General features: G+C 35.6%; 1 protein-coding gene across 1 annotated transcript in view; it reads right to left on the bottom strand.

The window, feature by feature from the left end:
- Positions 1-438: 438 nt before the first annotated feature.
- The window catches only part of LOC123943927 (platelet-activating factor acetylhydrolase IB subunit alpha1-like), a 90,856-nt gene continuing 69,034 nt past the window's right edge, over positions 439-22,260 (bottom strand). Inside the window, exon 2 of the mRNA XM_046008496.1 lies at positions 439-999. Within this exon, the coding sequence (XP_045864452.1) occupies positions 473-999 (527 nt within the window). The 3' untranslated portion in view covers positions 439-472. The remainder of the gene's footprint in view (positions 1,000-22,260) is intronic.

Genomic DNA, 22,260 nt, shown 5'->3' with positions numbered 1-22,260 from the left:
AAGTGTCTGTTCATATCTTCTGCCCAGTTTTTGACTTGATTATCGGTTTTGTGTGTGTTGAGTTTAAGGAGTTCTTTATAGATCTTGGATATTAGCCCTTTGTAGTGTCATTTGTGAATATCTTCTCCCATTCCCTGGGTTGCCTCTGTTTTGTTGACTGTTTCCTTTGTTATGCAGAAGCTTTTGATCTTGATGAAGTCCCAAAAATTCATTTTCACTTTTGTATCCTTTGCCTTTGGAGATGTATCTTGGGAGAAGTTGCTGCGGTAAATGTCGAAGACATTAGTGCCTATGTTCTTCTCTAGGATTTTGATAGATTCCTGCCTCATGTTGAGGTCTTTTATCCATTTTGAGTTTATCTTTGTGTATGGTGTAAGAGAATTGTCGAGTTTCATTCTTCTATACATAGCTCCAAAATTTTTTTTTTTTTTTTTTTGAGGAACGAAAATTTAATGTCGGGGAGGGAGAATGCTTAGGGTGTGGCCTCTGGCAGAGGGACCCCCTGGCCCTGCTCTTGGGCCAGCAGACGCAGAAGCAGGGAGTGCAGGGCTCGACAGACAGGTGTGTAGCCCAGGCAGCTCAGGTGCAGGTAATCGTACATGTCATGGTGACTTATGGTACCGTCTGAGTGCACAAAGCCAGGGTCAGCATCCAGGAAGTGGGCCTGTGTGTGGCCAGCCAGTGCTGCTCGGACCAGCTCGTTCACCCATCGGTTTTTCTCACGAAGTGGGTTAGGGTGTTGGCCCCTCGGAAGCAGGCCCAGCACCATGATGCGGGCCTGGGGCTGCCGCTGGTTCACCAGTTCCACAGTGGCCTTGATGCCACCAGTCACTTGCTCTGCTGTGTGCCCATGGTTCTTGGTACCCACCCAGACCACCATGATCTTGGGTCGGTTGTGTTCCAGCTCCCCATTCTCCAGCCGCCAAAGCACATGTTGCATGCTATCACTGCCAATGCCAAAGTTAAGTGCGTGCAGAGGAGAAAAGAGTTTCCCAGAGACTGTCTTTTTTCCAATGGCTAATAGGCACATGAAAAAATGTTCATTATTATTAGCAATCAGGGACATTCAAATCAAAACCACACTGATATACCACCTTACACCAATTAGAATGGCCAAAATTAACAAGACAGTAAACAATAAGTGTTGGAGAGGATGTGGAGAAAGGGAAACCCTGTCACACTGTTGGTGGGAATGCAAGTTGGTGCAGCCACTTTGGAAAACAGCGTGGAGATTCCTTAAGAAATTAAAAATAGAGCTACCTATGACCCAGCAGTTGCACTACTGGGTATTTACCCCAAAGATACAGATGTAGTGAAAAGAAGGGCCATCTGTACCCTCTTGTTCATAGCAGCAATGGCCACAATCGCCAAACTGTGGAAAGAACGAAGATGCCCTTCAACAGACGAATGGATAAAGAAGATATGGTTGATAATATACACTGAAGTATTACACCTCCATTAGAAAGGTTGAATACCCAACTTTTGTATCAACATGGATGGGACTGGAATAGATTATGCTGAGTGAAGTAAGTCAAGCAGATAAACATTATCATCTAGTTTCACTTACTTGTGGAGCATAAGAAATAGCATGGAGGACATTGGGAGATGGAGAGGAGAAGTGAGTTGGGGGAAATCAGAGGGGAAGACAAATCGTGAGAGACCATGAACTCTGAGAAACAAACTGAAGGTTTTGGAAAGGGGGTGGGGATTTGGGTGAGCCTGATGGTGGATATTATGGAGGAAACATATTGCATGGAGCACTGGTTGTGGTGCATAAAACAATAAATTTTGGAAGACCGAAAAGAAATAAATTAAAATGGAAAAAAAAAAAAAAGGAGGGCATGTATTGCATGGAGTACTGGGTGTTATACACAATCATGGAACACTACATCAAAAATTAATGATATACTGTATGGTGATTAGCATAATATAATAAAAAAAGTTAAAAAAAAACTATATTACAAAGCTACCATAATCTAAATAGTATGGTATTGGAATAAAAACAAATATATAGACCAATAAAACAGGATAAAGGGACCAGAAATAAATCCACACATATATGGTCAACTCATCTTTAACAGGGGTTCCAAGAATACACAATGGGAGAAGACAGTCTCTTCGATAAATATTGTTGAGGAAAATGGTCAGCTCATCTTCAACAAGGGTTCCAGGAATACACAAGGAAGAGAAGACAGTCTCTTCAATAGTGTTTGGAAAAATGGATTTACATGCAAAAAATGAATTAGTCCCTCAATTTTTTTTACAACTTCATGCCAAAGCATGACAAAATCTAGAAAGAAATTGACTTGTTCTTTGATCCAACTAAGGCTCTTTCTATTTCTCTTGCACAAGGTTCAATATATTCTTACTTAAAAGATATAAAAATACAATTCCTAGTCTACCAGTTTAGTTGGTTTCATATTTCCTAATGTCTTCTGCATTTTAATTACAAATAGATATTCCTGACCTGTCATCTTGTCCTACTAATATTTTTCTTTCAAAATGCTTTTCTCCAATTCTGATATTTTATAAACCATCAAGTGTATTGTAATAGACTGAGTGAATTAAAGATTTTTTAAAGATTTTATTTATTTATTTGAGAGGAAGAGGGGGGAGAGAAAGAGAGTGCATACATGAGCAGGGGGAGGGAAAGGCAGACTCCCCACTGAGTGGGGAGACTTATGCAGAGCTTCATCCCAGCACCCTGGGATCACGGCCTGAGCCAAAGGCTGATGCTTAACTGAGCCACCCAGGTGTCCCTAAAGATTTATTTTTAATTTAAGAGTGAATACATACCCTTGGCATAAAGATTGTTGGCACCAAAATCTATTAAGAAGTGGTTAGAAATGATTGGGAAGTGGATTTCATGATGATCCTGGCATTTAGTACCAGCTGCTAAATGTCATGTAAGGATAGACCAATTCCAAAGAGTGATGATGTTTCCTTTTCCCAACAACAACAACAACAAATATATGTTAAATGTTACTTTACTAAGAAATACTGAATATAAGGTCCTTAAATAAACTTTCATTTTATTTTTTCCACTTCATTATTAATGAGATCAGTGTTTTCCAAAATTTAGTAAGTGACTACTAGATGTTATTAGCTAAAATTTGGGGTGTTATGTGGATTTTATTATCCTTTCAATAATAATTTTATAATTAATATGAATAAATACAAATTAACTCTCAGTCCACTAAAGGTTTAATTTATATAATTTCTTTCAATTAGAATTATTAGGAAAGTAATGTTTTAAAAGTAAGCATAGATAAAGTATTAAATCAATTAAAACCAGTGGTATGTAGATATGACAAAAATGAAGAAGATGGTAAAGAAATTATCGCTGCGGGGCGCCTGGGTGGCTCAGTGGGTTAAGCTGCTGCCTTCGGCTCAGGTCATGATCTCAGGGTCCTGGGATCGAGTCCCACATCAGGGCTCTCTGCTCAGCAGGGAGCCTGCTTCCCTCTCTCTCTCTCTGCCTGCCTCTCTATCTACTTGTGATCTCTGTCTGTCAAATAAATAAAATCTTTAAAAAAAAAAAAAAGAAATTATCGCTGCTTAGGAAACATTGGATTTCAGGGAGTGTGTGTGTGTGCATGCTATAGTAACTCAGGTTTAATAAATATGATGATGTATTTGTACAAACCCAAACAAAACATTATTTTCCCATTTAAGTCCATATTCTCCCCTACATATTAAGAAGAAATATACTACTAAGGCTGTTGATGTAGCACATATACTTCACAGTTTAATAGTTCATATAAATCAAGAGTACAAACGTTAACTTTACGAGGACATATTAACTATAATCTAGATTTTCATCCTTCTTTGTATTTATGGTTAAATACATGGTTTAATATAAATATATGGTTTATAAATATAAAAATATATAATATATAAATATATAAAAATATAATATATATTATATTTATATGTATATAAATATATAAAAATATAAATATATGGTTTAATCTTACCCATTTGGCCTCTTTAAGATAATACCTGATCGACCTGCAGAACTCTTTCCCTCAATGCTTACCATTTCTTCTGCTCAGCCATTTTCTAAACTGCAAAGGGACAGGCATGGCCTTGAAAGTGCATTGCTACATCTTTAGTCATCTTTCCTCTGCTGGCATCTGGGTAGAAGTAGCTTTCCTCCTCTGGCATTCGTTAGAACACATTTGCATTCTCTGCTGATACGTATATTCAATATATGTCTTTTGGTTACCAGGTCCAAGCATTCTGTTCTTCCTCTTACTGACCACAGATGTTCTAAACTGATTATTTCTGATTCTTCCTTGGTGAACAAGAGCTTTTAGTTTCTTTTCCAGTATCTTCTATAGTTCACACTCTTCTGCGAAGTTGCCCCAAGTCCCATCTTTCTGGATACTTTACTAAGTCTTTGCTATTCTTCTGCTTATGTGTCATGTTTAAATAATTGGTCATATTTAAATGTCCTGGCTCACACTAAAAAGTAAGGCATGACTCCACTATTTTCTTGTGATCTCCTAAACTATTCTGGAATTTTTGCTGCTGCAGCACCTCCGCCATCTTCTAAGAATTCTATAATGAAGGAAACGGCAGGAGACAGTACTCCCCACCCATACTAACAGCTAAATTCTTATGATTTTCTTTTTCAATCCTCTTCAAAGTTTCCAACCCTAGTTTAGTAATTTTCTGCATCATTTTTCTTTCTGCACATTAGGAAACTTCTTTGTATAGTCTTTCATTTCTCTATACTTTATGCTTTAGGCAACAGAGTTTGCTAAACTTCAATTTGGTAGCCAAAGCCAAACTTAATGGAAATAAATGTTTTCAAAATCATGCAAATGTATAGCTAAAAAAGATTTCCTTATGGGCGCGGGGGCAAAGGAAGAGGGAGAGAGAGAATCTCAAGCAGATTCCCTGCTGAGCATGGAGCCCTATGCAGGGCTTGACCCCAGGACTCCATCTCACAACCCTGAGACCATGACCTGAGCAGAAATCAAAAGTCCGATGTTCAAACAACTGAGCCCCCAGAAGTCCCATCAAATGCACAGCTCTTGCAGTCAAAATCCAAGTTGCACTTCAACAAAGTTTTGGAACTCAAGGACAATAATTTCACACAACTTTCAAACTGAGTTCCTTTGGAATTCTCTGTTCCCTAGGGCAATAAGGCTTCAACCATGGTCAATTATTAATAGCCAAAGGGTTACAGAAAGGAAATCATTTACCAAAAAGAAAAGATATGTTATGTATTAATTCAGAATATTCCATTGCTATAATCAAGATCAGATATATTTTAGAAAACAAAACAAAACAAAAACAAATGTGTTCATTCTTTTTTTATACAGTGAAGACATTTTCTCCCACATCAATAGCAAGAAAGAAAGAAGTGAAGAAAATAAAGTAGGTGAGGAAACAAATAATTTTCCAATTATTTTGGTTCTAACAAGAAATGGCATGAAAGGTATAAGCACTCCAGGGATAGTGACAAACTTACCTTTGGCATTCCAAACTAAGGGCTTGTAAATTACAGAGTGCTGTGCCTCTTCACTGTCTACCAAATGACTGAACCATAATAGAAGTGGGCCTCCAGGTCTAAAAAGCACTAACAGGATTATTTAGTTTTTCTCGAGGGTATTCATGTTAGACTCTCAGAGCCCTTCAAGGTTTTTAACCTATAAACCTACTCATTTAATATTTAGAGCAAAAGGGGCGCCTGGGTGGCTCAGTGGGTTAAAGCCTCTGCCTTTGGCTCAGGTCATGATCCTGGGGTCCTGGGATCAAGCTCCGCCTAGGGCTCTCTTCTCAGCAGGGAGCCTGCTTCCTCCTCTCTCTCTGCCTGCCTCTGCCTACTTGTGATCTCTGTCTATCAAATAAATAAATAAAATATTTAAAAAATATATTTAGAGCAAAATATGGGGCGCCTGGGTGGCTCAGTGGGTTAAGCCTCTGTCTTCAGCTCAAGTCATGATCTCAGGGTCCTGGGATCGAGTCCTGCATCTGGCTCTCTGCTCGGTGGGGAGCCTGCTTCCTTCTCTCACTCTCTCTGCTTGCCTCTCTGCCTACTTGTGATCTCTCTCTCTGTCAAATAAATAAATAAATCTAAAAAAAAATATTTAGAGCAAAAGAAAAAAAATGTCAAGTAGGTTGCAATCCTTATTTGATACCACAAAGATATTTAAAAACACACATACCTTTATGCATACACTATAACATATCAGAAGGATAATTCTTTTTTTTTTACCTTTCCTATGATAGCACAACTCAAAAACTATAGTCTTTCTCATGATCCAATTGTCTAATGTTCTCCGAATTTCCTGCATAATTCCATGAATGATTCTGTTATAGAGCAATTTCTGTTCATGGAAATGTAATTCAAGTAAACAGAAATCCAGTTATGTTTCACTAATAACTACTGAAATCTAAGTCAAAAATTTAACCTTTTGACCTACTTTTCTGCTTTGAAAATCTTTTCTACAAATATGATTAGTAAAGTTAATTTCACAATTTCACAGTAGTTTAAACCTAATATAGTCACTATGGATGAGCAAAACCAATTTACCAATTTAAAAACAAGTGTTTGTAAACACAGCACATTTAGCTTTAATAACTATTATTTGGAGGAAGAGTCCTTCATGTATTTGGAACCCTCCAAACTAGTGGATCTATTTTACTGCTTGTGGATCACAGAACCTGTAAGCCTCTGTTGACATGGTTCAGGGCAGGCTGCCCCAAAATATGCCACTTTGGCATATTGATTATTTTAAATTAAAGTTTCTTAAGAAACAGCCAGTGTGAAGAGGACACCATGACCCTTTTCTGTGCCCTTGAGAGCAGAAAATAAATCTCCCATGAGAAACATACCTTTCCTGTATCAGAAGACATCCTTATCACCAGAGAGGAAATTCAGGGCCAAGAAGGCTATATAAACAAATCTTGTTACTTCACTAATTTACTACCCCAAGCCCAAACTTCTTTGTCTTGTCAGTTTGTCACAAATTTATTATTTCTTTGCCTGAAAGATATAAAAGCTGCCTGCTTTAGTCACTTCTTTGAGTCTCATATTTTTATGAACTCCGGTATGTACAAAACATAGTTTTTTCTCCTGTTAACCTGTCTCATGTCAATGTAATTATTAGATCAGCCAAAGAATCAAGAAGGGAAGAAAGGAAAAATTTTCTTCCCTTATACATATTTAAAACTGTTTGCATGTGGTGGAATTTAAATTAATGCTTCAACCAAAAGGATCTGCAGGTTTCAGCTATTCAAGAGAAAATATGGCTTGACCTCTTTAGGATTTAAAAAATCCTATGAAAGATATTTTTAAAATATGACCTCACAGTTACCTTAAAATATAGGTTTGTGTTCTGAACTGTCTGACCTTAGAAAACTGAAAACCTCCTAGTAGTAAAATGGCAAAAAGAAATATCATTTACCTATCTGGCATTAAGGGTTTATGTAGATAGAATAAGATCATACCCATTATAGCATTTTAGATATAAATATCCTTTGTACCTCTCAAATATCATTAAAGAAATCTTAATATAATCTTATAAAGTAGCAAAGATCACATTGTCCTCTGTTAAGAAAGCCTTTAGAGCCTCCTAGATAATATTCCAAATTCAGTGTCAATTCCTCAACCTGGCATTTGCCCTCCACAAAATGATCACAACCTACTATTACAGACATGTGTGCTATTACTTATGCCAATGCTGAACTGCATCCATTATCAATGTTGTAAGTACACGTCTCATGACCTGGCATCTCAGAATATTTGTTTCATTACCATGCCTTTACCCTAATTATATCCTCCATCTCTACCCACAGGAGCTACCTTATTCTCAATTCTACCCTCAGCATCTAGTAAAAGGGCAACAAAATAGTAGGAGTTCAGCACAAAGCAACAGAATAAAACTTACATTACTTACAGTACCCAGTCTTACACCTACCTTCTGATTTTTATTTGATGTCTAGGTTCCAAAATATTTTTAAAAAATGCTTCAATCAAAATTATTTTCCCTTCTGAAGACAAGTCATATTCCCAAGATTTTAAGTCATGAAGGAAAGAACAAGGAAATAAATCCAGGTCTTTTCACCACCAGGCTTACTTCTAAAATATTTTCCTCATTATGTATATCAAAGTTCTAGATCATTATGTCCTAATTACACCATCTTTTCTAATTTCTTTACTGTCTCTAAAGTTTGAGCTCTTTTATTGTAAATCTTCAAAGCCAGTGTATAAGCCACAGAAATATAATCAGTTTTCTCACTTTGTACCTTGCTTTGGAAAAGTCTATACAGTTGAAAAATCTAGTAAGGGTGTGAATTAATCACACACTTGTGAAGGAACAACAGCCTTATTATTTTGTGTCAGGTCACCCTCACCAAGCATTTAGCCTGCAAGTCCCAAATGGAGGGACCAGAGACCAATGGGATAGAAATGACGACCCCAAACTTGTTGATAATGTGGGTTTTTATGTGATATTGAGTCTTCCACAGTGTAAATCCTAATGTAAAATTTAAGATAGACATATATTCTGTTTCCTAGCTTCTTTTGCTCCTGCAGTACAGATATATGAATATGCTTCTGGCAATCTAATATACTTGAATGAAACTGTGGTAGGACTAAATGAACTAAAGAAAATGCAAAGTAGGAGACATGTATTTTCTCCTGATGCAAGACTGTGACAGAGGTGAAGTGGTTCTGGACCTGGCAGCTGTGGAGGCAGCTTTCTGTGTTGGCAGAAACTTGATTACAAGAAGAGGCAGCAGTTCCCTTGGGAGAGCAACTTTCTATATTGCGGATCTGTATGTCATTCCCAAAAGCTCAGCTTTGAGTCATTTTCTTCAGGCATGCCCACAATGTTCTATCTCTCTTAAATCCATTTCTGCTCAAACTAGTCTAGATGTTCTGTACTGCAACTAAGTAATTTAACCAATGTAATAATTGAGAGCTGAAGTGATTGTATGCAAACACTTCTCCAATAAATAATCTGGAATGGAAAAGCTGAAATACAGGCTTCCCCTCCTATCTGAAAGTAAACCGTCTTTTATATATTAGGGTTATATATTCAACAGTTTACAAACATTTCTACCTGAATAAGTATAAAATATTAATGCATATATGCACATATAAATGCAAAGGTAACACTAAAAGGGAATCCCTGATCATCTATCCTACCCCTCTGGAAAAGTTTCTTAAACTAGATATTTTACCCCATCAGTAACTACAAATTCCTCCTCCTCTGTTCAACCAAGCGCCTCACTGACAGTCTCTTCTCTGTCACACTCCACATTCAATCAACCAGCCAATCTTATTTACTCCAACTCAAATCTCTTCTCAGAACTTGTCTAAAAACATCTACTTTTTTCTGGCTTATTAGTAGTTTGCTGTTTGGTTTCCTCATCTCATCTCTTCCCTCTTTTTAATCTATTCCATAGCTCCTCTTTAGGTCCCGAGTGAACTGGTCATTAAAATAATCTACATGATCTTAATGCCAATGGCTTGCCAACCTCTTGTGCAACAGTTACCCACTTGATTCACACCACTGTAGGTTACCGCCATCTTTGTTAGCTTTCAGATATGCAGGCACCCTCTACCCACTCCTTGTACTCTTCCCCCAGCAGTCTTCCCACAGATACCTGCAGAGCTAGTTCTTCCATTTCCTTCGTGTTCTAGCTTACATGTTGTCTCCTTGAAGCCTCAACAAGTTATCATATTTTAGTAAATGCTCCAAGAGCATTTTCTATCTTCCTTTCCTGCTTTATACATTTTTCAGTGCTGAACACAACATTGTCAGTGAATACAGTATTTATGTGAGATTACTCATCTCTCCAAACAAATTGTTTTTGCTCAGATTAGAAAATTCTCAACTCTTTTATCTGCCATCAGGATACTGTCTACTATTTAGGAACATCTTATATGGCCCATCAGGTCAGAGAAGGAGATGATTGTAATCAGAAGTGTGACTGTTATAACTTTCAGCACATAATGGATTTAATGGGGGGGGGTGTTGTCACACTTAAAACATCACTAAGTTTTTTAAGAGAAGGCAAAAGAAAGTTTTCCAATTACTCTTTTTTTTTTAAGATTTTATTTATTTATTTGAGAGAGAGAGCAAGAGAGGGGAGAAGGTCAGAAGGGGAAGCAGACTCCCCTTGGAGTTGGGGCCCAATGTGGGACTTGATCCTGGGACTCTGGGAACATGACCTGAGCTGAAGGCAGTGGCTTGACCAACTGAGCCACCCAGGTGACCCAGTTTTCCAATTATTCTAATATGAATGTTCTAATTGCATCTTTATTTTCTTAATTTTTATTCCAATTACACCTTTAAAGATGACAAAACTACTAATATAAATATATTGTGCCTTAAGATATTCACTCAAGAGAAAACACTTACTTGGACTTTAAAATTCTGATGCACTTAAAATCTATTACATTAACTATCCTTAGTTACATATCATAAAATTATCTCCAGCAAGAAGTAAAAAAAAAAAATCTCATCAAGAATATCCTTAAATTTTACACTTAAGACTTACAGAGGTAATGATTTTTTGCTACATTATGTTAGGAGACCAAAATTATGACAATAGAATATTTGCATTCAAAGATTTATACAACTGACTATGATATTATAAAATCTAAACTAGTTCATGAGAAAGTTCCAGCCCCTTACTGTTAGGAGATAAAAATTTTCATTTAAACTAAAAGGAGTTTGCAAGTTTTAGATGTTTCATGACCAAAAGGAGCATAATTACCGTTAAGTGTGTCTAACTGGTGTGCTGCACCTGACGTTACAAATAGTGACTATGGGGCGCCTGGGTGGCCCAGTCGGTTAAGCCACTGCCTTCAGCTCAGGCCATGATCCCAGCATCCTGGGATTGAGCCCCCATCGGGCTCCCTGCTCCATGGAGAGCCTGCTTCTCCCTCTCCCTCTGCCTGCTGCTCTGCCTACTTGTGCTCTCTCGTGCTCTCTCTCTCTCTCTGCCAAATAAAAACCAAACCAAACCAAACAACAACAAAAACAAACAAACAAACAAAAACAAGTAGTGACTATATTGTGCAAATTCATTTTTCTTTGGATGCCAGGATTGGTTCCAAGCCTAGGAATAGAACAATTGATTGAAAAACCAAAGAAATTGACTTTTAATTGATTCTCAAAGGGTAATCATGGATCTTGAAAAACATATGTGAAAATATGGCTATTGGTGATGTCTTCTCATGCTAACTAATAGTATGGGGAAGTTAATTGTCCTTTTCACCTTTGCATGGAAATATTCATAGTATAAAGTTAAAATTAAGAAACTGCTCACAACAGTGGTAAAGAAGCAAAGAAAACTGCTTAGTATTACCATCTTCAGGATTTTACAATTCACTGTTTGACCACTCAGTATACTCTTGAAAATATTACTGCAAAGTACATTACTAGTCAGAATATGCGTGCTCACTCTCAGTCAAGGCCATTGTTCAATCTCCAGAAATCACACACACACACACACACACACACATACTTCTCATATTTATTTTCTTAGCAAATTTAAAATATTGACTAGGATAATACAGTTGCCTAACCCATTAGCAGAACTAGAAGAGACAATACATATGTGAAATCTGTTATTGTTTTACATGATCCAGATTTTATAGGCTTACTTTAAAATCTTATACAAAATTTGCTGTTTAAAGGGAAGACCATGAACAATTTGGAAATTCTAGGGAGTCATTTAAGATATGTACTGATAGAAACATATGAGCTTGAATGAGAAAGAGTAACTTATTGAAAAGCATTTTAATAGCAATTATATCACATGATTACATAGGGAAAAAATGGACTATATTCTTGTGATTCAGACATAAGCTACTAGAATGTGAGGTTCCCAGACTTCCAAAGCAGGACTTCCTGTTTTAACCACTGAGTTACACCTACTAAAAATCTACCTTATTTGCCTAAAAGAAAAACAGATTGGCTAAAACATAAGACTAGCCGGCTTTACTTTTACTAGAAAAAAAATGATGTTCTGCAACTCTTTAACAGAGATCTTGCCCTGTATTCCCTGGCCTGCATAATGACAGCAAGCCAATGGGTCAGTTTCAGCCAATATGTCTTAAGGATGACACTCTCCCAAGTAGCCTCTGCAAATAATTATTATTAAATAATTACCTAATTATAGATAAAGAGGTATAAAAATATGTGAAAATGCAAAATATTAATAATAATTAAACATAATTATTCATTATATCCTTTACAGCAATTGTACAAAGCCATTGTTTATTGGGACAAGCAAAACATATTATCCTTATGGAAAACATAGGGAGGGCATGTGTGGCTATCCAAGGTAGGAGTTTAGGAAGGATCTGCTTCCTGCATTCACTGAGCACCTGCTTTGTGCTAGGATAAATTATAAACATCCTCTCATAAAATTTCCCCAACAAATTTTAGACACAATTGATATCATTCCATTCTACAAATTAATTTTTTTTAAGATTTTATATTTATTTGACAGAGAGAAATAAAGCGAGAGAGGGAACACAAGCAGAGGGAATGGGAGAAAGAGAAGCAGGCCTTCCCGCCGAGCAGGCAGCCCAGTGTGGGGCTCAAATCCATGACCCTGGTATCATGACCTGAGCCAAAGGCAGCCGCTTAACTACTGAGCCACCCAGGCACCCCTCTACAAAATAAATTAATGAGATTCTGGTCAAATACATTTTCAACACAACACTATTGCTAGTTTTGCTTAGTTTGGGTGGTTTTTACCTTAAGAAGAATGTAAGCTTTAGCTCAATTATTAGCATCTTACCATAACTCCATTATGTTTTCAAAAGATAATAGAGAATGACTATGATTTAATTTGGAATAAACACTATCATCTGATGAGAGCAGAGGATTGATTATTTTAGTTGCTAAATAAATAATTAATAATTTATCATTTTACATTGCAGTCATTTCTACAGTTGGGTTATTGTTTTATTTTAAGATAAAAATTTCCTGTGTAGCATACTATAGACTTTAGAATACATTTCTCTTTGATCTAATTTTTCCTGATTTCAGTATGTTTGAATGAATTCATTCAAACATTCATTCATTGTGTTTGAATAGAAATTTTACTTTGAATGTTGAACCAATGAAATAAAAATAAAATGAAAAATGTATTTTGAATATAAAGTCCTTTGATGTTTCACTACAGTTTAGAAATTCCTATTGTTTATTCAGTGGTAATGTACTTTAAAGCTTATAGAATGCTGCACTAAGTCCCTTTGGGTTGTTTGTTTTCCAATAATTAAATGTTTGCATTTTAGCTCTGCTACAATTACATATAACCATCCACCTTTAAAATGGAAGTATTTTTTCACATGAGTTTCCAAAGAATGAAAACCATGTATAAGGATTGAAACTTTACATGAAAATCACTGTATAAGGATCAACTACCTTGACATTGAATTCTATTTTTCTGTGAGACTGCCTACGCCATAGTAGCCGTAGTTGTGCTATCTTAGTTCGTTCTCCGAGCAGACTTTTAATATTGACCACATTCCATTAAAAGCATCTTCTTACTTATATTTATCTGTCTCCTGCTCTAGAATAAAAGCTCCTTCAGAGCCAAGAATGTGTTACATCTTTGCATCACTGACATTTAGTTAAATAACTTCTAGTCACATTGTGGGCGCTTGAAAAATATCTGTTACAATAAAGGAAGGAAAGAAGCAAGGAAGGAAGGGAGAGAGGGAGGAAAGAAGGGAGAAATGTTTTAATATTGTGAATTAGCATACCACATAAAAACTGTGACCTGGAAAAGTAAAGTTGTTTATACTAAGCATGAGGGTGCACTGAAACAGAATTATTAGACCATATATATGGATTAACTGTGATTTTGGTGTCTTATTGTGCCCTCGAACTGTCTTTATTCTACTTGCAAAGTAACACCAGGCAAGACAATGTCCAGGAATTTGTATCCTTCAACACTTACTTCTTATTAAAGTAATGTTCTGAGATCTGCTCCCCTGGCTGCTTACTATGAAGGAGAAGCCATTTCTTTTTGCCCTATTTTAGACTGTATTATGCTGCTCTGCATTCTTCCCAAATTTATGGATATTAATAAAATTTTTACCCACTCTACTATTAAGTTATATAGGAGAATCCTGAAAGTTTAAGCATATCCTGAAGTGTTGTGATAGAACATCTTTACAGAGTTGCTGAATATTTCATATTCAATGACTCAAAATCCAGGCAGGGCCAGATCTTATTCCTGCAATTCGTTCAACTGTCAAGAAAGCTCTCCATGAAAAGGGAAATTAGGTAAAATATTATGTAAATACTATATCAAAACAATATATCCTTTCTAGCATTGGCTTGCATTGGGTTTTATTCTAATCAAATATGTCTTATCTCTCTTCACTTAGATAGCATTACTACAATATTGGTCAATTTCATATTGATAACTTACTACCTCTTCACATTCTTTTAGTGATTTTTTTTATTAATTACTTTTATTAATGTGTAATGTATTATTTGTCTCAGGGCAACTTGCTATAATTTGATTAATATTATGTTATTAAACTTATAAAGTGAATTTTTCATATTTTCTGTTTCTTCCATATACAGAGAAACAAAGTAGAAAGTTTGTTAAGAAAGTGGCATCCCAGGGTGAAGATACAGTTCAAATCAATAAGCCCAGCAACACTTTTACATCTTGAAATTGAGTTTCCTGCAGAGTAGTTTTTCTTCAATTTCGTGCATCAAAATCAAGTTCCTTGAAAATTTCTGCAGTTTTTTCACACTTATTTTTATAAAAGAAGTTTCATCATTTGGGAATTGAGTCATTTATTGATCATATTTGGAAAAAGAGCCAACCCACAAACAGAAGTCCAAGAAATTAAGTGTAGATTTAGTGAAGGTTGATTAAGTGTAGATTAAGTGAAGGTTGAAAATGTACTTAAATTTATAAGCAAAACAATTCATATCACTTTAAAAATGTCACATACTTCAAATATGTTTATATTGTATATATAATATTCACTAATCATATTTTAACAGAAATCTTACATAAGCTTATATTATGTGCAAGGCACTACACTAACTGCTTTATACATTTGGCAGGTCTTGTGTGTGCACTGTGTGTGCGCACACCCGGGTGCTCATGTGTGACAAATGGTACTGACTGGAGCACCCAGCTAGCTCAGTCAGTTAAGCCTTCAGCTCAGGTTATGATCCTGGGGTCCTGGGATCAAGTCCTGTATCTTGTCAGGCTCCCTGCTCAGCAGGCGGTTTGTTTCTCTTCCCCAGCTCATGCTATCTTCTCACTCTCTTGTGTTCTCTTTCTCTCAAATAAAAAAATAAAATCTTTAAAAAAAAATAGTAAGAACCAAAACACAAAGCAAACAAGTAAAGCGGATTCACATTCAAGTTATCCACAAAAGATAGAATCCAAGAAGCTCATTGTAAAGGATCTACATCCACTGAGAACACAGAGATGGGAGTGAGAGGTCAAAAACAAAGGATTTCCTGATGCCAATGAAGAATCCCCACACTGATCCTCTTGTTGACTCATTAAAATTTGTGAAAAACAGGGGCATCTGGGTGGTACAGCTGGTTAAATGTCTAACTTTTGGTTTGGGCTCAGGTCATGATCTCAGAACCCTGAGAGGTATTCTTTGAAGGATCTCAGAGTTCTGAGATCAAGCCCAGACTCAGTCTTGCCCTGGGCATGGAACCTGCTTGAGATTCTCTCTCTCCATCTCCCTCTGCCCCTCCTCTGCTCACACACACACACACACACACACACACACACACACACACACACACTCTCTCTCTCCCTCAAATAAATAAATGTTTAAAAAAAAAAAAGTGTCTTACAGTGATATTTCCTATTTAAATTTTTTGCATATAGGTCTGATTCTTTCATGACCCTGAGCTTTATGAGACTAGGAATTGTGCCTACATTAGTTTTCTAGGGCTTCTGCAACAAAGTAATATAAATTTAAAGGCTTAAAGCAACAAAATATTATTCTCAAAAAATTCTTGAGGACAAAAGTACAAAATAAAGGTGTCAGGAAGGCCCTATTCCTACTAAAGTTTCTAAGGGAGAATCCTCCCTTGACTTCTCCTGCACTGGTCACTCCAGATGATCCTTGGTTTATGGCTGCATAGCTCCAAATTTCTGCCTCTTTCTTAATATTGCCTCCTTCTCTGTTTATCTTTTCCTCTCCTTTCTGTGTCAAATCTCTGCCTTTCTCTTACAAAGTCATTTTCATTGGATTTAGACCCTACCTCGAAAACTCAAGATGGTGTCACTTGGAAACTGTTAATTTAATTGCATCTGTAAAAACCCTTTTGCAAAAAAAAAAAAAAAATCGATATATGCATAGATTCTGGGGATTAGAACATGGCATTTCTTTCTGAGGTGCCACCATTCAACTTACTACACATGGGCACAGTAGACCAGGAATTTTGCCTTAGTCACCTAGATAGTATGAGCACAAATGAAAGGGATTAGCCTATAATCAACTCAAATTTTGACTGAAATTATAACAAACAACAAATTGCTACTTAGTCAAGTTGGTGTCAGATTATTCTCTTGCTACAGCTCAATGCCACAGGGTGTTTTTAAAATAATATGAAGGAATCATGTTGAACTAACATACACTTTATGTTATTATGATAAAATATATGAAAATAACTATGCCAAGATGTAGGAAACCTGGATCTTCAGAACTGTTCTCTACTTAATGAGCACGCTAAATTCACTTGGTTTGCAGAAAGAATAAGAAAATATTAAATTATAATGCTAATAATAATAACTATTATTATTATCAGCATCAGCAGCCATAGCAGTAGTAGTAGTAATAGTAGTAGTAGTAGTAGTAGTAGTAGTAGTAGTAGTTCTTTAATCTTTAGGCAAGAAGGACCTTGCTAGCATGCAACCAAAACACCACCACAGTAGTGGAGACATGCCTCATCACAGTTTTCTCGGCCTCCCTTGAAATGAAGCGGAGGATCAAGTGACCTAAATCTGACCAATGAAATGTGAAACATAAGCCACTTCCAAACATAACCTTGAAAAACAGTCTTGAAATACTCCAGCTTTCTCTTCCCCCTCCCCAGCAACCTCACAATTATGAGCTCCGTATTGTATCATGACATTATGAAAACAATGCGGGCTTTAGAGATGCCTTTTTAAGATTTGTAGAAGAGCCAGTGGATGCTTCCATGTGTTCATCCTCTAGTGACATGAAAGAGAGAGAAAGTTTCCTTGTTTTAAGATCATGAGATATTGGGGTTTCTTTATTACTACATACAGCTTCACTTGTCCTGATTAAAGGAAATACTTCAACAGAAAAGTACTTTAAGGTATACAGAGGTAATTCATGCCAGACCAGGTAAAGATATTCAAGTTTACTCATCAACATTTAAATTTCTTTTAAGTTACAATTTTTAAAAGTACATAGTTCACCTCTAATATTGGCAAAATAAATAAATAGATTAATGAGTTAAAAATACAGTAATATTTTCCTCTGGTTAGACATGAAGGAACAGAACTATTTCTTTCTAAAAGATAGCTAGCCATAGATATAAACATAAGATGAGGGTGTTTTGAATGAAAATATCATACCAGAAATTTATCAGAATGATTAGATACGTACCAAAAGTTTATATATAACAAGAATACTAAATGCTGTGTTGTTTACAATCATTAAAAAATTTAAAAAGCTTAATGACCATTCGTGGAAAATAAATGAACTATTGTGCATATACCATGTGACATACTACATAGCTTGACCTAAAAGTGTGGGTCACTATACTGGGAAGCCTGGGTGGCTCAGTCTTGGCATCGGCTCAGTTCATGGTCTCAGGGTTATGAGACAGAGTCCCGTGTCAGACTCTGAGCTGGATATACAGCCTACTTAAACTTCTCTCCCTCTTCCTCTGCTCCTGCTCCCCCTCCCTCTTTAAGGAAAAAAAAGGTGGATTATTATATTTTTTAAGAGAATAGTAGTAGATTATAAATCAGTATATTTGTATTTTATTAAGAAATAAATCAGTAAGATTATATCTAAAGCATTAACAAAAATGACACTGAATTAGTATCTAAAAGTTGTTTTCACTTCTTTCTACTTCCTTTCATTGCTTGACAATCATACTATTTTTATAACTAGGAAAAATTCTAAAAAGTTAATTTATGAAAATTAGACACACCTAATGGTTTAGAAAAAAAAATATTTTGTACCACAAAGTGTTAGTATCAGCTTGCTGTGTCACCTAGATATTGTTAACTTTTAGAGTGAAGTCACTCATTAAAAGAAAAAGATTTATTTGACTCCCTTAGCCAAGTACATTTTGGCTAAAAACAGTAAACATACTTTTTTCTTAGATTAATAGTTCACATAGACTATACAGTTTTTGCAAGAATACTAAATTATTTGATAAGGTCAGAAACATTCTTCTAAAATAATCATTTCGATCAGGTCTCACGGTAATTAACACCACATGCAATTTGTTTTGTTTTCTTGTTTTGTTTTTCCAACTTCACCAAATTCTTTCATTTTCCTATAGAAAGTTTTACTTGAATTGATCTTAACTATTCATGGCTGGCTCCTTTTTTACCTGAAGAGCTCAGTTTAAATATCTTTTCCTTAAAGTAAACTTCTGTGAACACTTAATCCAAAGTAGTTCTGGCCAGTATTAATCTTTCTTATTCCTGGTTAGAAATCTTTTTCATTTGTATTTTTAATTGCTTACATGATTCCCTTTGCTTGTCCACTAGAATGTATAAACCCAAGGGCTAGATATATTCCCATCTAGTTCACCTTCATATTTCCAACACCTAGCACAGAGCCAGCACACACTATTTGCATAATAATTGAGAGAAAGCTACCCTGAGGTAGATCATATCTCTAAAACACTAGATGATTACAAGAGTTAAGATAACTTTTCATTTGTTCTGCTATTTATAAAAGCTTTCTCTAAAAATCCTCTGCAGCAATTACATGAATGTAAGTACATCTCCACATATCATATTTGGACAGCCTGTAATATTTTTTAGCTTGAGTCCAATTATTATAGCAAATCATTAGCTAATTATTAACTAATCCTTATTATAAATGTTGTATGTATGTATGTATGTATGTATGTATGTATGTATGTATTTATGAGTGGGCACAAGCCAAGGAAATGCATAAGGAGAGCGCAAGCAACTGTTTTATTTATTTATTCATTCATTCATTCATTCATTCATCCATTCATTCATTCAGTCATTTAGTTTTGAGAGAGCACAAGCCAAGAGGGGAAGGCAGAGGGAGAAAGAGAGATAGAATCTCAGGCTGACTCTATGCTGAGCACTGAGCCCAATTCAGGGCTCTGTCTGATAACCCAGAGATCATAATCTGAGCCAAAACCAAAAGGCTGATGCTAAACCAACTGAGCCACCCAGACTCCCCAGCTAATCCTTATTACTATGGATTATCTCCAGATCTCCTTATTACATTTCCAGTAAATTAGACAGTTATAACCTACCTTTACACTAATTTCTGGATTATCTTTCCAAGCTGTATTTAAGAAGCTAGTGAAGACATATGAGAAAAGGTATCCGCCTTCATCTGAATTTTTATTAAAAAAGAAACATCTACAAATACTATTTCGCTCTTACACCAAAAACAAATTAGTTTTACTGTAGAGATTTTGAGGTTTTTTCTCATAGACTTTTCATTTCTGATATAATTGGCATTATGTCAACATGGAGATATTAATACCCTATATTAAATAATTATATGAATCCAGATTTATAGAAATGAATTTGTTCTAACTCTTGTTATTGGAATGATATACAGAGAATAAAGTAGTTGTAGAAAAAAAGTGTTTCATTATGAATTGTAAAGATTAACACACTTTTAAAAATCCATTTATTAAAACCACCAGATGTCTTCACAGTTTAAGGAAAAAATGATTTGAATACCAGTTTGTAATGGTAATAAAAAAATTCCACAGGAAAGAATTGCAGATTAACAACATTGAATTTTAAAATGAAGATGGGCTGCAAAGAGCTGAATCTTTAATCAAAATATGCTTCTTGCAAAGATGTGCTCTTATTAACACCAGTGGGGAAATAAAATATTACTTCATGCTAGAAAAGTGAATTATTATCATCACAATTCAAGGGAAATGAAAATCAGGTAATATCAGTTGCACAAGCATAAGACAAATTACTCAGGTAAATTCCAAGACTATCTGGAGACATAGAGACCTTTGGCTCTTTAAGAAACTGTGTCATGCAAACATTAAATGTTAGGACCTACCATGTATTCAGTCATTTTTTAAGTGAGCCAGACCATTATGGACAAGTGTTATCATCTGTGAATTAGTCCTATTAGATATGTTCCATATAGATTACTATGTAAGATAAAGTCCTTTCCTCTTTTGTCCTCTGATAAATGAACTTGAAAAAACCCATCTTTAGCCTCTTTTTTTTATATAGCCCTTCGATTAATGCTCATTATTGATTTTTCCCTGTGCTTCAGTATGTTTCCCTTTTTCACTATAAAATAAAATGTCACAGAAAATTCTAAAACTGTTACCAACCATTTAGGTTGATAATTCTTCAATATTTTACATATATCATTAATTCTCAACATAAGGGGTTCTGTTTTTTTCTTTTTTCTTTAACTACTCAAGGTTCAAATTCTCTCTACATATACACACATATATATATATGGAAAGCAGGATACAAAAAGTTGGTCTGCAATATATCTTCAAATTCTCTTCAAAATAAATATAGTCATGGGTGCCTGGGTGGTTCAGTCGGTTAAGTGGCTGCCTTCGGCTCAGGTCATCATCCTCCAAGAGTCCTGGGAAGCCTGCTTCTCCCTTTCCAACTCCCCGGGCTTGTGTTCCCTCTCTCGCTGTGTCTCTCTCCCTGTCAAATGAGTAACTAAAATCTTTAAAAATAAAATAAAATTAAATTAAATTAATAAATACAGTCAGTATTCCTCAGGATCTGACCCTGGGATCACAGAAAGAAGTTTTAATAGTCAACAAGGTAGAAACATTTATGGAAAATGTAGAACCTAAAATAAGGTACTCAGCAAATTTATTTCTATGTAATTTAAATCTGTGTAGTATTATGTTGAAAGGCTAAGTCATTCTTGATTACTGTCATTCTTCTTCCATGCATGCCATCACCATTAATTTCACTTGCTTTTCTCCACCTGACCACTTCTCACTGTTTACACTTCTTTTCACCACTCCAGATCAACATTATTTTCCATGTGCACAACCAAAATCTCCTCTTAATTGGTCTGCCCACTTCTGTATTTATCACATTATAGTCACTTTCTACACAGTATGCCTCATGATATTAAAAATAAAATTTCAAAAGTACACAAGATCATTCACGCCCATGATTAATATATTTCACTAGCTTGTTTTAAAGTTATAATAAATTTATTTTTTAAAATATTACCCTACAGGGGTTGACATAACCTAGTGCCTACTTCTCTCTTCAGCTTTCATTTTTTCTTATTTTCCTCTTTGCAATCTAGATGTGTGCAATCTAGCCATGTGTGTCTTCTTTCTATTCCAGGAATACCACTGCCTTTGTACCTTATTCTCTTCACTGCAGATGCTGTTCTCAAGTCCTTTGCATGGTTACCTGGTTATTCATATCTGATCTCAAAGGTCACCTCGTCACAAAAACATTTCCTGACCAGTGTAACTAAAATAACTCTAACAGCACCCACCATGTATATCCATTTTGCAAAGTCATTATTGCAGTCTAAAGTGATGGTATGTTTTGTTTCATTTCTGTTATATCTTCCCTCTTCCAAGAGGACAGGAGTCGTGGATAGTTTACCATTATATTTCTAAAGCTTGAAACACAGCCTATTGTGTAGGAAGCAATTAATAGCTGTCTATTGAATGATGAATTTGCTAATGAAATTATCTTATATGCTAATGAGAAGTTCTCTGTGATTAGTAACCACATAACTTGAAACAAGTATTGTTATGGAAATTTACTCATATGCATAAGCAGAATTTGTGTCAATCTAGGCATATCTAGATACAACTTCACTTAGTTTTTAGGAGTCAGACTAAATGTATGATCAATTTGTGTTGAATTGCCCTGGACCTTAATGTTAGCACACACACAGTTTTTATGTTGTAATTTATTGTTTCCTTTTCCTTCTTTATGTCTTCTCCATCAATCAAAACAATGTCATTCAATGCTGGCATGTTACTAATAACTAGAGCCTCTACTTGCATGTCGTTTTGCTATTAACAGTAATCAGAA

This window comes from Meles meles, chromosome 1 (assembly GCF_922984935.1).
Source record: "Meles meles chromosome 1, mMelMel3.1 paternal haplotype, whole genome shotgun sequence".
NCBI classification, from domain to species: Eukaryota; Metazoa; Chordata; class Mammalia; order Carnivora; family Mustelidae; genus Meles; species Meles meles.
The sequence above is the reverse complement of the archived record's forward strand: the minus strand, read 5'-3'. Positions and strand labels throughout refer to the sequence as shown.